We start from the raw sequence: 13,359 nt of genomic DNA on the forward strand, positions 1-13,359 counted from the left end.
CTTTTACTGCAAACCTCTTTTTTTTTTTTTTTTTTGTTTACAGCAAAAGCCTACCTCATACACGCTGTTCCTCCACAAACTCCTTACCTCCTCCCAGCTCCCTCTACCTCCTCCATGCAGTTGTTTGTTAATGAAATTGCCACTTGTCGCACTAGAGTCACACAGCATTTTCAACGAATCAGCCCTGAAACGGCTCGTCACTTGTGACTCCAAATATGTCTTACAATCAAAGCTCTTTTTGAAGGTTTTACACAAGTTTTCAGAACGGGCGTGTTTGTCTCACACATCCAGGGTGAAGTTTTTCTGCCAGCTCAGTGTGATACTGTCAGTCAGTATACACTCACCACTTAGCTGCAGACAGCCAGTGAGTTTACCTCAGTTTGTTGGGCTAGCTATAGACATGTTAAATATGAAATATTTTACATTTCCGTGTGAACACATTTTGAGAAGACATTGACTGTTGTTTTTAGTTTAAGTATTTTATCATAGCCGTTTTTGTAACCACTTGATACGATGGGCTTAAGGTGGAGAAGAATAGGATTGTACTTCGCACAAGGAGTGCCTATCTTTATGTTGTGTTTGTCTGACCCTGTTACCAAATAGATATTTTCCTCTCTTTGGGCTCCATGGTAATGGCCTTTGTCAGCCATTTTTACAGCCTCAGATAATCAGAAGTTGTGTGGTTTTGGAGACGATGCCCCTTCTTGTTGCAAACTACATTTGTAGTTTAGAGCGGCATTGTTAACAGTTAACATGAAATCAGTAGATTTTGTACTAATGGTGACATTGCATAGACGTCATTCTAAAAAAAAAAAAAAAAAGTTTATGAAGATGAATATTGTTATCAGTACTCTTTTAAAACTAACTTACGAGATCAAAGATGATTTTTGCATATGACCGTAGTTTTACGATTCACACTCAGCTGAGAGATTCGCTATGTTGCATTGGGCCTACATATGAAACTGAACACTTGTTTATGCCAGTTATGAACAAAATACATGACCGTGGAAAAAAATAGTAATATTATTGTTGTTAGTAGCTTTATATTTTCTTCCAATCAATGTAACTACTGATTGATCTCTTGTTTATTGTCCTGTTCAGTATTTGACGCAGCCAAGAAACCCTCTCATACAGGAGAATAATTCCCGTAAGGTAGTAATAATCAAATGGTTATTGTAGAGGTTTGATGAGGCTGCACGTAGGATAACAAATTGGTAGAATTGTCTTATTAATATTTTCCCACTTGTCTTAAGTTCTGAATCATGCAAACATGAGACGGCACAAGCAAAGAGTCTCGTTCATGCAATCATCAAACATGTTGCAGAGGCTTTTACTCAAGACCAAACATTTGTGAACCTGAATGTACCAGTTGTATCTCAGCAGAAGGCTCACTTTGAGTCTGAGGCCTTGAAAAGGGAACATCGTATTCTCAAGTGTAATTTGCTGCCACAGAGTACAATTTTTTGGGACCCCAGTCCAAATTACTATGTTGTGGCTTCTTTATTTGAAATTCACACCAACCTGAGAGTTGACACTGGTGCATTTCTGTCCCGCAGTGCTGGTAATGGAGAAATTAAACACAAGCTGAAGAGGGATACACCTGAACTGTGCCGTTGTACAGTGTTAAAAGGCACTGTAGAGCAGATTATATGGCTCATACGACACCATGCCAAGAAAGATAATGATATTTATTGAAAAACTGGGATAAGTCAGATACAACTTTTGAAAAACTTTGTTTTACTCCTTTATTTCATTAAATGCATTTGTGTGAAGTTGTGGGATTTGAAAGGATAATTCAGGCTTTCTGGTCTTTCGTTGTCTTGCCTCAGAATAGAGACCCGAAGTAAAAACGTCACATCCGGATATGCCTCCATTCGCTATTGTAACTCAATATGCAGTCATTTGTTCAACGTATTCCTGAGGTTTTATGCCCATATTCCTGACAAATTGACATCCACTGCAATAGTTGATATTAAAACACGACACCTTTGTGATTTTAACAACGCAAAACAACTATTACTTTGTGTGAATAGAAAAAAACTCCCATTTGGTAAAAGCGCGGGTACTTACGTCATCACACCGTGACGTCGCCCATGTCCGTAAAACTCGATAACGCTCTCTTCTTGAGTCACTTTCAACTTTCTAATTGTTATCTCTGCAGTGTAAAAGCTCCTCTGTCCTGTTGTTATTGCAGACATGTTTGAGCAAGTCGCAAGCAAGCCTCGACTCGCTTCCTCCATCTAGCCATGACGTTTATCTCGCGCACGTCGGGGGCTTCTGGGAAATGTTTGTTAAAAGGCCGCAGACGTAAATAGTGAATTAACAACGTTGTTAGGTCGTTTTTCATAAAACTACCGTCCTTTTGTAAACATACGAAGCAAGCCACACGCCACATGGCTGATATAAGCTCTGTTTCAAGGCTGTAGTTACAGTTATTAGCGTATTTACAAGGGTCAATGAGATTTTAAATGGGGTTTCCTGACTTCTGGAACAGAACCCGGAAGTTCCGGTTTCACCCTTGGTCTCTGAACGAGAAAAAGTTTAATGTGAAACTTAAATATTAAATGTAAAATTTGACTGACTGGTTTTTGTCGCTATCCAGTGAAAATCACACGCCTCAAAATGTTAACTAAAACAGCGCTGTTTTAGATTAATACTTAATCAGTTTGGGAAATGCGCTTAACTGCTTTCTGGTGACACGATGGGCTACAGGATATTACAGATGACATCCGGTTAGCTTATCTTAGCTTAGCACAAAGAGTGGAGGCAGGGACACGCAGCCTATTTGGCCCTGTCTTTGTCCAAAGGTAAATGGCATCAGCCCCACCAGCGCCACCGAAGCTCTAAAAAAACAATGAATATAAGTGGCAAGTTATATCTGATTTCAATAGGCGGATTTTGTTAGCTCTGGACAGAGCCAGGCGACACATCTCACCGTGTCACCCGTCGTTGTGCTAAGCTAACTGTTTGCTGGCATATCATATAGGCTAAGCACATTTGCCAAAATGCAAATGTTTTGAGTTTAGCTTTGTGTCACTGTACTTTTGATACTATTTCAAATATTTTATAAGCATTTTCTCAAACATGAAACGCGCATTTGAACATTCAGTTTATTTGAAAAGTTCACAAAATGTGGTCTTTATTGGACTGACCTATTCTGAATTCAATGAGATTACTGTTATGTAACAATACAACTAAAGGAAAAGTGTCTCAGCAGGCGCTAAAGACAGAGAGAAACAGGCCGATATAACGAAGACAAAAACCTGAATTATCCTCAATGTACCGAAAGCCTCAGAAGACAGACAGGATGTACTATGCCATGATCACAGACAGTTAAACCTCAGCAGTCTGTCTCACTGCTCCCTCTTGTGGTTGTTTGGGAGATAACTGCAAACCGACTGAAGTTCACATACCTCATGCTGCCTTTGTCAGCTGCTCTGTGCTTTGCCTTGACTGGAGAAACAATGTATTCTAGGGGATGATCATTTATGATGTTTATTTTTTTAACTGAACTGTATCATGTTAGATTCATACTGTGTTTATGTACATGAAATCATACTGGAACATCGGACCTCCAAAGGACCTATAAATCCAACCAAGGCAGTCAAAAGTGCAGATACCTCCTTGTATTGATTGATAACCTCACATTTCTCATGTTCATTTATGTTTTTACTCTCTACATCGTGGCCAGAGGGAGTCTTCTGTGCTCTCTTTCTCTGGAGTATTTCTAGAGCCAAGCACTGATTGCTTTTGAATGGGGAAAAATGTTCTTCTATGTGCATATCACTCATTATTTTAGCCCCAATATAAGTGTACTGCCTTTTTTTTTTATTTCTGTGAATCTTGGATTGGATTTTTAAATATGTCTGAAATGTTTTACTTGATTGGAAAATAAACATATTATATTGGCATTAAAGTATGTATAATTTCCTACTAGACATTGAAGTGGTTCAGTGCTTGTGTGGATATTCGTTTCTGTGTAATTCAGATTGTAAAATTCACCCTCACACACATTTGCACACACACACTTGCTCTACTTTTTTTGTTACCTAAAGTATGTTTCACCATTAAAGGAGAATTCCACTAATTTTACTCATCAACATCAGTTTACTAATCATGAGAAGTCGTGCTCAAAGTGTGAATATACAGTAGTTCTGTAGCTCTGGAGGAGATTGTCAGGTCTAAGAAAATAATGGCGCCTGAGCTTTGACACTACAAATTTATAACAAAGCTTGGTTTTATGAAAGTTGCTGCCAAGTTGCAGCTGCATTATGGGAACTGTAGGATCTGGCTTTTTTCAAGCTTGACCCATTTAAGTACTAAAAATCAGGACTCCTCTGCCCCCTCCTTTATATTTTAAGAGCAAATTCTGGTATTTTTCAACCTGATATTAACGAAACAATTGGTAAAAATGATGTTTAAACAGCAACATAACAGCTAGCCCGGTTAGCAGGCTGATTTTCACCTTATATATAGCTGATCTAAGTGCTCCCTTGCAGCTGACTTAAATTTGGAGAACAAGCAAGCAAGCATGCATCTTCTACCTCAAGGTCACTGTGTTGCCCCCAAAACAAGACATTTGAAGATGTCTCCTTGACCTCTGAGAAAATATGAGGGGCCATTTTCCATATTTACATCTTATAAATGAAGCAACTGATTAACTAGCAAAATGTTCAACAGAATAATTTGTAAGGAAAGTAATTAATCCCATAGCAAAATGCGATTATCACTTAACTCGAACGGAGCTGCTGTTCCGCTTGTTTTTCTTTTAAGAACTTTTTGATGCCAGTTCAGCTCATTCAGTTCCTGTCCTCTTTGCATTTTTTCGACCTTGAATAAAGCCGCTTCTTTATGGATGTTCAGTTGTCTGACGATAGAAACAGCGAGAGCATCAATCATAGCACCGATCTGTCACTGAAACCCAAAGTAAGTGATGACAGAGAATTCAAAATGGATTTCTTTATTCTGTCAGTTCCCCTTCTTCTCTGCTAGGGGGCAACCTAGTGCCGCTGTATCATAGTTTCCCCCTCAGGCCTGTGAAGGACACAGCCAAAGCAGATTAATCACCTCAACACATCTGACTCACCAAAGACGCTGGTGTTTCTTCTTCTCCTGCTCCTCTTTAATGGCCCAGCGCCTTGCTTTTTATAACCAGCTGTCTCTCTCACTGCCTCCCCGCTAAACACATCCAGGCTTGAGGGGCTCCATTAAATTAACGCTCTTTGTTTGCAGTTCCCCTTTGTTACCGACCATCATTTTCCTATACAGCTCCCTTCTTTTAATATACAATCTCTGGAGATGGCTTTGCCAAGGTCAGCTATTTTTATGGCATACGATATTGGAGGTATCGCAGGGAGGCGGCGATAAGAAGAAGACGGGAGAAAGGACAGAACGAACTGAAGGATAAATCCTGCTGGGGCCTTTACCGCAAACAGTGCAGTGTGTGTTTTCAAGGCAGCACGCGGGCCAGAGAGAGGAGAGGAGTACATATCTTCGCCGTCTTCCTCTCTATCGTCCTATTCCTCATTCCTAAACTGCATGTTGACCTTTGTAGTACCGCCTCCAGGCTGTATGCTTTAACCTTTCCGGAGAGATAGAGGGGGCCCCTGCACTGGGAATACAAGATAAATCACAACTGCTGTCTGTTAATGCGACAGACAGCAACATACACCGGCATGCAGGCACTGTTGAAATCTTTGTCCTTTCTCGCAGGACCCTCCTCATCCACCAAACACACAGACACACGCGTGCATTCATGCAGGCAGATGGCCATGTCTCCATAAAGATGTCCACAGCATCAGAGCACTCGGCTACTATATCCACAAGTGCACCCTGAATTATGCATCCCTCATTAAAATGCACTATGAGTAATTTTAGCCAGGAGTGTGTACTTCTTTTTTTTTTTTTTTTGAGTAAAACACAGGGGTCATTAGGAGTCATTTCTGGTCAATTTTGTATGATCAACCATGCTCCAGAGAAAGAGAGAAAAAAACCCATTTACTTTCTATGCATTGGGAATTCATGTTGAAAGAGATCAAAGGGGACAGACAAAGAGATGAGAGAATCGACATCTTCTCTTCTCCATTTGGCTCCCTATGAGAGGAGGAAAATTACTTTAAAGCTGCTGCCTTGATGAAAGAAAAAGACGTTATGGCTGATGTATTCCTCCAGAGGTGGAATCAACAGTATGAATGACTCAAAGGCGGAGGGAGGGGCGCAGGAAGAGGACATTTTTTTGAGAGAAACATTTTTTTTTTGAAGAACGGGAGTGCTATTTGACAACAGTGAAGAAAACAGTGATTCCCCTGTCAGGAGATGTGACTGGTTCAATGCTCAGTGCTGCTATTTCCGATGTGTGCATAAAAAAAAAAAAAAAGCGTTAGATTTCATCAGATAGTGAGCTCATTTGCAGTATCAGTCTGGGGATTTTATCACACCGAACACCAGCGAGACGCCTATCTCATAATGCCATGTGGCGCCATATTCAGCACAACCTTGTTTTTCTTAGGACAAGTGTAGAAAAGGCCATGAAAATGAAATATCCTCCAAACGTCCTATTAGTCTCTCTCACCCCTACTCCAAGAGACGACCGGCACTGTCATTTTTCTGACAGAGCTGTCAAAGCATCGAGCCCACCATCCTAGTTACACATAAAGCAAATAGAAATGAAAACATTGTCAGTGAAAAGACTCATGGGGTAACGGAGACGCCAGGAGCAGGGTGAATCACTTAGCAAGCTGTGCTCCTCCATTCTGCAGCTGCCACCCACCACAACACATCTGCCACTGGGAAAAAAAACACTCAGATAGAAAACCACATCCAAACAAATTGCTACATGACACAAAAGATCACTTCTTCAAATTGAAATTCATTTGCAGCCGAAACGGGGGTTTGGCCCCCCTGGGCACGCGTGTATGACTGTAGAAACCCACATACAGGTGGCAAATGGGGGAGGCTGTGCATACAAACGCGCGCGCTCGCACACAGAAACTGAACATAGCCCCAGTAAGACCATTAGATTTCTTCACGTGGGGCCAATGGTTCTTCCAGTACGCCCCCCTGTGCTATCTCTGGGCAGACATATGCCTCTGCTGGGCAGGGTCCTAACGCGTACCAAATCATCACTTTTCAAGCAACAACGCAGCTCGGCTCAGCCAGTTACTGCAATTCCCCTTTTATTGCATTTCCCCAGGATTTCATATTATACATGCTGAACTCCACAGAAAGGAGTCAAAGCTCATATCTAGACCCGAAATAGTTGCAGAAGGGGAATCATCTACCGCAGGCTGAATATTGCACCAGAAAGTGCTCCGAGCTTTGTTGATATGAGCTGGCCACATGGTAACAAATCAATTACTCACACAGACCGTGCCAGGAATCAGTGATCTGCTTTAAGGAGGGTGAATAAAATGTTGAATTATTGATTTTTTGCCTTTTTGTTTGAAGCAACAGGTGCTTTTCTAGTCGGCACGTTCATTTGCTTTTCCCGGAAAACTCTATTTAGCGGGCACTTACACGCTCATGCTAATTTGTTGTTCATATTTACACAATATGTAAATAGCCTCATTTAGCCATTAAAATGTTAAGCCAGTTTTCACACAGTTTGCTCACATTTTGCAATCAGTTGTACATTTTCAGAAGAGTGATACTTCCAAGCATTATTCTGCATGTAAGTTGTGGTGATTTGGATGTTCAACTTACCTGCAGTCTGCAGTTGTTCTTGGTGTGATACGTCATGTCAGGGGTGAACGATATGGACACAGTAATCTGTTTCTGTAACTGTAATTTCATATGATCATGTCTATAGATACTGCGATACTGGACCTTTTCTGAATATCAAGTGCACAACACAAAGAGAGTCTAAAGCCGCGTTGCACTGGCACAGCAGTGCTTTGAGGTAAATGCTAACATCAGCATGCTAACATGCTTATAATGGCAATGCTAACACTGATGTTTAGCAGAATGATTGCTGCAGTGTAGTATGCTAAAATGTGCTGATTAGCACTGAATGTAAAAGCTTTGGCTCGTGGGAATGCGATTGGTTTTGCAGATATTCGGTCATCAACTTAAGATGATGATGATTTTAGTAAAAAAAAGCTACAAAGTTACAATTCATCCTGAGGGGGGCATGAATGTCTGTAGCAGGTATCAAGGCAATCTGTGCAACTTATTTTGCTCAAATGTCAACCTCATGGTGGCACTAGAGGAAGTCAGGACATCATGAAAGTCATCAAGATTCATCCTACTGGGACCATGAATGTGGGTACAAAAGTTCATGACAATCACCAGCTGGTTTGTCTGTTTTATGATCACAAGATCTAATTAATTGGTGCAAAAATAATCTAAAAATCTATTTTGTCTTAAGCCAGTCCTTCTCATTGATTTGTGCTTTTCCCACAGCTGTCTGATACATCAAGCGATATTAAGGGAAAAGATACCACAGTATAAACTGAATGGCAAAATCTCTGATGGACACACTGATAACTGATCATGCTATACTGCATGTTGTTTTATCACCAATACCTACTGTATGTAATGACTTTACAAATACATGTACTGCTACTGCTACTAGAATACATGGGTTCCTGAATTATTAAAGCCAATGGGAAATGAGCAGAATACATTTCCTCTTTCCCAAAACCTTCCCTGGCAGGTGCTATTAGCTCATAATATCTGTATGACAAACCAAAGTCACATTCAGAAAGCAATTTTCTGTCCACAACGCAATCTCGGCCATTAATTGCCTAATGAACAAGATGTTATCCAAGGATACCTTTCCAATGACCACTTAGGAAAAGGAGGAAGAGGACTTAATATGATGGAAATAAGTGTGACAGACTAAACGGTCCCTGCTGAACGCACTGACGCATACTCTGACCTTCCCTGTCAATCTGGAGGGCAGACAGGGTGGCCATTTGTGTTTGTGGCGGCAGGGCTCGGGCTGCAGAAGCAGTTTCATCATTACTCCCGAAACCTTGTCAGAAACCTAGAGCTGTCTGACCGCAGCCTGTGGGAGGGAAATAACAATAAACACTGAAAAATCAGAGAGTCAGAAGGCGTGGAACGTTCTCCAGCCCTTTCTGACAGGCTGTGCCGTCTCCTGTGTATCATTGTGAAGTCTGTATACCAACAGTCATCTGGATTCCTGTGATCTCAGAGGGGTGATTTTAGAAAGCCTGTGGCCAGAGGAAGTGATACACAGCCTGGCACGCAGCCAGGTGGATAGACGGACCAGGGGGCCGGATGGAAAAATAGCTGCTCAACATGCTTACAATCTTGATTTGATTAACAATTTAGCAATTACCTAATGCATTCCTTTGGATAATACAAATCACGTCTTTGGGCACTTAATCAATTAGAAGAGCCTGACATTTCAGAATATTGCGTTGCATAATGCTCATCATTATGCTTCATAGCATCAGTTGATGCACTCTAAAATGAGTTAGCAAAACATACCCTGTCCTCTGCTCAATTGTTACCCAAAAGAATATGAAAGAGCTGTGTGAATGACATAAGGCAGGACTACAATTATGACATTTTTAATGACATTATTTGTAAAACCTTGCATCAATGTCAAATTCCATGAGCTCATATTTGTTTTTCGACAGGACAGCCAAGCCTTTGGAGTTGCTTCTAATAAATGTTTTCCAGGTTTTCAATCACTGCAGCTCGCACCGCTAGATTCGGCTGAGTGGAAAATGACAAGCAACACTGGTAGGATGCCAATGAGTTTCAGGATTATCTCCTCCCTGTCAATTTTCACAATGCGTATATGTGGTGGTTTTAAATAAGTCATTATTAAATATATCCTATATCCACTCATGTACAGCAGAGTTGTCATCACTAGCATCTGGGTGCCTTTTTCGTCTCTGAAATCCCTGGAATAACCGGTGGAATGGTTAACTGGGTAGTGTGGGAAGACAGGGGCAGTGAAGAAGTGACCTACCAAGTATGCTTGTCATTTCACAACACGGAACAGAGTCAACAGACAGGAAGTGTCGCGGGGCCACACGTGTCACAAAACACATCTGGAGACAACGAGCGGACGGATGGTCTGCTCCGTCCGCTGTGGAGGAACGCACGAGACAAGGTGAGACGCGCAGTGAGCGCCTCGACGCTGCTGATTACTCCACCATCAGCTGCACTGTTACATGCGTTGACAAGTCGCCCCTCACCAAGGCTCAGATGACCTTGGAGGTGTCGTGGCACCCAATTGCTGTTGTGTAGCTTTCAATCATATCACATGACCTTCCTCAGCAGGTAGAGCCGCGGCTTGTTGGAAAAGTGCATGTTTAATTTGTCCTTTTTCTTTTTAATGAGCACGTTCACCCGTTGTTGGCTTAAGAGCTGACAACCGAACATATTTCATGTGTGGATGAAAATCAGGTGTTATGATCGAAAGGTACAGCACAGCTACTGAATGGACCTTGTGTTGAGATTGTTTTCATCGTAGCTGATTATGCATTTTCGCTGCCTGACCTCAATGCAAAAAGCTGCATTGTTGTCTGTTATTGAGTCCTGAGTCTTTCAGAATCTGTCAGTGTTTCAGGATTATTTTCCCCACAACCCAAACAACTAGTTTTAATCATTTTTTTTTAAATCAAGTGATGTTTTTCTTCCTCAAGTGCAGCAGTTTGCATCATTTTGTCTTAAGTAAGACTTTTAGGACTTGACGCTAGTCTTTTTTTACTAGCACGGGTCTGCAACAGCCTAGAAACGACAGTTATGTTTAGCACAATCAACAAGCAATTTGCATGTTTTACTATGTCTTCATGGTGACTCATCATAGCTACTAATAGTCAACCACACTTGTTGTCAGTAGGACTTTGCTGACAGATGCACTGCTCCAATTTCTAGAATGAGTCACCACCTTTCCTACTTTGAGCGCCACTTAATTTTCATTATTCTTACCCGCCCAAAACCGCCACGTTGTCCCCAGATGGCATGTGCAGTACAGCTGGCCCCACGACACTGACAGACAAAAGACTGAATCTCTGATTGATGAGAGAAATGAACCCTACACAGCAGAGTTTGAAGCCCCATAGCCAACAGCTGATAGAGATTGAGGGCTGAGTTGGTATCTGCTACATATTTTGTCCACAGGAGGGGCTACCATGATACAAAGTACTACAAAACCTCTTGTTCTTGTACAAAAACAAACATTTTTGTAGAAATCCTGCATTTTTAAACAACAACTGATACAGAGTGAAAACTGCAACCGCATGTAAGGACGGACATGAATAAGGACTTTGACAGTATACATTGCGTGTAGAGGCTTTGAACATAATAGGCATGGCAGAAAGTTCTTTACAGTGGCAGAACTTTGGCACAAGAAAGGCGTTACAGAAGAAAACGATGAGTATTCGACAAGGTCAGCAGAGATGATCCCAAACTAAATATCACTTCTATACATCAGGTCATACTAAACCATTTGGCACTGACGACCGTTCCCTTTGTTGGTGTGAGATTAGTGTTTGTTCAAATCATTTGAAAGAAAACTCAAGCCACTGAAGGGAGGGGCCGATGGGGGTCACACACACATGGGAGGTAAGACAAAAAGGCATTGACATCAACAGAAAAACTACATCTGGTGTTACTGTCACAATAGAGTTTTCCTTTCTGCACAGGTGTCAGATAAGAGTGTGTGTGTGTGTCTGTGTGTGTGTCTGTGTGTGTGTGTGTGTGTGTGTGTGTGTGTGTGTGTGTGTGTGCATGTGCGCCTATATGTGTTACGTGTATTGGTGTGTGTAAGTCCACTTCTAGTGTGGACCAGACTTAAATTTTGTCCCAAACCTGCTCGGATCCTTTTTCAATTTACACACTTTAGAGTCCTTCCTTCCCAGCTCCCTTCAAAAAGTGAACGTCACAGTGAGGTGACACTGCGCAGGTATCTATATTTCCACAGGAAACATCTGTCTACATAAGCAAGTGGGTTCAAAAGAATCCTGTTTTGACTGCTAACCTCAGTCTGTGGTTAAGTCAGCATTAATTTGACCCCCCCGTCACCCCTCTGTGGTTTTAACTGAAGGGTGTGTTCGGGGGTATGCTCAGTGTTCACGCCATGGTTTCCTTTCCTGGGAGTCTCCTGTCGTTGAACGTGTGCATGTTAATGACCTCCTCTGTCTTAACGATGACGGGCGGCTGAGGCTTCTGTTTGAGACGGCGTTGGCACTTCAGAGACACGCGCAGCTCATCCATCATGGCACTGCAGAAGGATCGCTGCAGAAGAAAACAGGAAAGAGGGAAAAGTTACAGCTGGTGCCGTAATGTCTGCCACACGACTCAAAACTGTGCAACTCTACTGCTTAAAATATAACCAGTAGCCAATATGTCTTGTTCTACAGCTGAATGTTCGAGCTTCAGTGTGCAGAATGATGCATGTGCAGAGTTTGAGACTGGAAGGCTGTTTTCACATCCGTCTGCTGAAAGTGGAAAGTTTGTCCGAGCTCATTGAAAATCAGATTTTAAGGAGAGGGCCTTTAACCAGCTTGGAAGCCGATCCTCGTCTAATATTCAACTTACACAAGTACAATATGCAAACTGGAAGCCTGCGGTGCACATAGGCTGACTTTTCAGTTCAAGTCCAACAGCTAAACTTCGGAAATGAAAAATAATTACGTATTCATAGATTCTGGAATCCTAAATGAGGGAAGAGTAGATGTGATTTTAAGGATTTTAACAAGATAACCGAAGTTTTTTTCTGCCAGAAAGCCACATCAGACACAAGTTATTTTTCAAAGCAGACTACTTTATACACATCTTAAACCATGTCTGGACTAGATCTTTGAAAATGCTGAATACTGGCTGGACATTGGCAGCGTGTATTGATATGTATGACAGAGATTATCGTCCACACAACTGATGAAAATGTATTTTCCTACATGCAGCATGTACTCATTGGTAACATGACGTTAATACTTTACTGTGCTGATTCTATTGTTTTAATGTGTAGTTTGTTCAGAGAGTTATATCATGTCCAGTCAGTCTTCTTCATAAGGGTTTTACAGCATATAATAGCCTCTGTCTTTAGACCCACGGTTCAGATGAGGAACTTTGATGGGGAAATATACCGCAGTAAAATAAAAAGGTGAAAAACATCCATTGTAATCAACGTGTCCAGCTGTATTTCTCCGTCGTTGTGCTGTTGGATCTGAAAGCTCCCCCAGAGCCAATTAACAGGCCATTTTGCACGTCATGTATGCATGTATAAAATCTGTGATGTGTCCCTTTAATGTCGTCTTTCCTATAAAAGCCGATCAAGCTATTGAGCAGTACCACCAACAAGCTGATAATAAGTTAATATGTAAAGGCTGGAGAGACCAAATCTCTTTATTTGATTCCTGAGCAACATTTTTTTTA

The 13,359-nt window shown here is 41.5% G+C and overlaps 1 protein-coding gene across 2 annotated transcripts in view; it reads right to left on the reverse strand.

The window, feature by feature from the left end:
* Nucleotides 1-9,523: 9,523 nt before the first annotated feature.
* Nucleotides 9,524-13,359, reverse strand: part of LOC139347356 (glutamate receptor ionotropic, kainate 2-like) — a 60,365-nt gene continuing 56,529 nt past the window's right edge. For both annotated transcript variants that reach the window (XM_070986894.1, XM_070986893.1), the window contains exon 16: nt 9,524-12,219. In XM_070986894.1, coding sequence (XP_070842995.1) covers nt 12,055-12,219 — 165 coding nt within the window. In that variant the 3' untranslated portion in view covers nt 9,524-12,054. The remainder of the gene's footprint in view (nt 12,220-13,359) is intronic.

The sequence above is a fragment of the Chaetodon trifascialis genome, chromosome 19 (assembly GCF_039877785.1).
Source record: "Chaetodon trifascialis isolate fChaTrf1 chromosome 19, fChaTrf1.hap1, whole genome shotgun sequence".
Lineage (NCBI taxonomy): Eukaryota > Metazoa > Chordata > Actinopteri > Chaetodontiformes > Chaetodontidae > Chaetodon > Chaetodon trifascialis.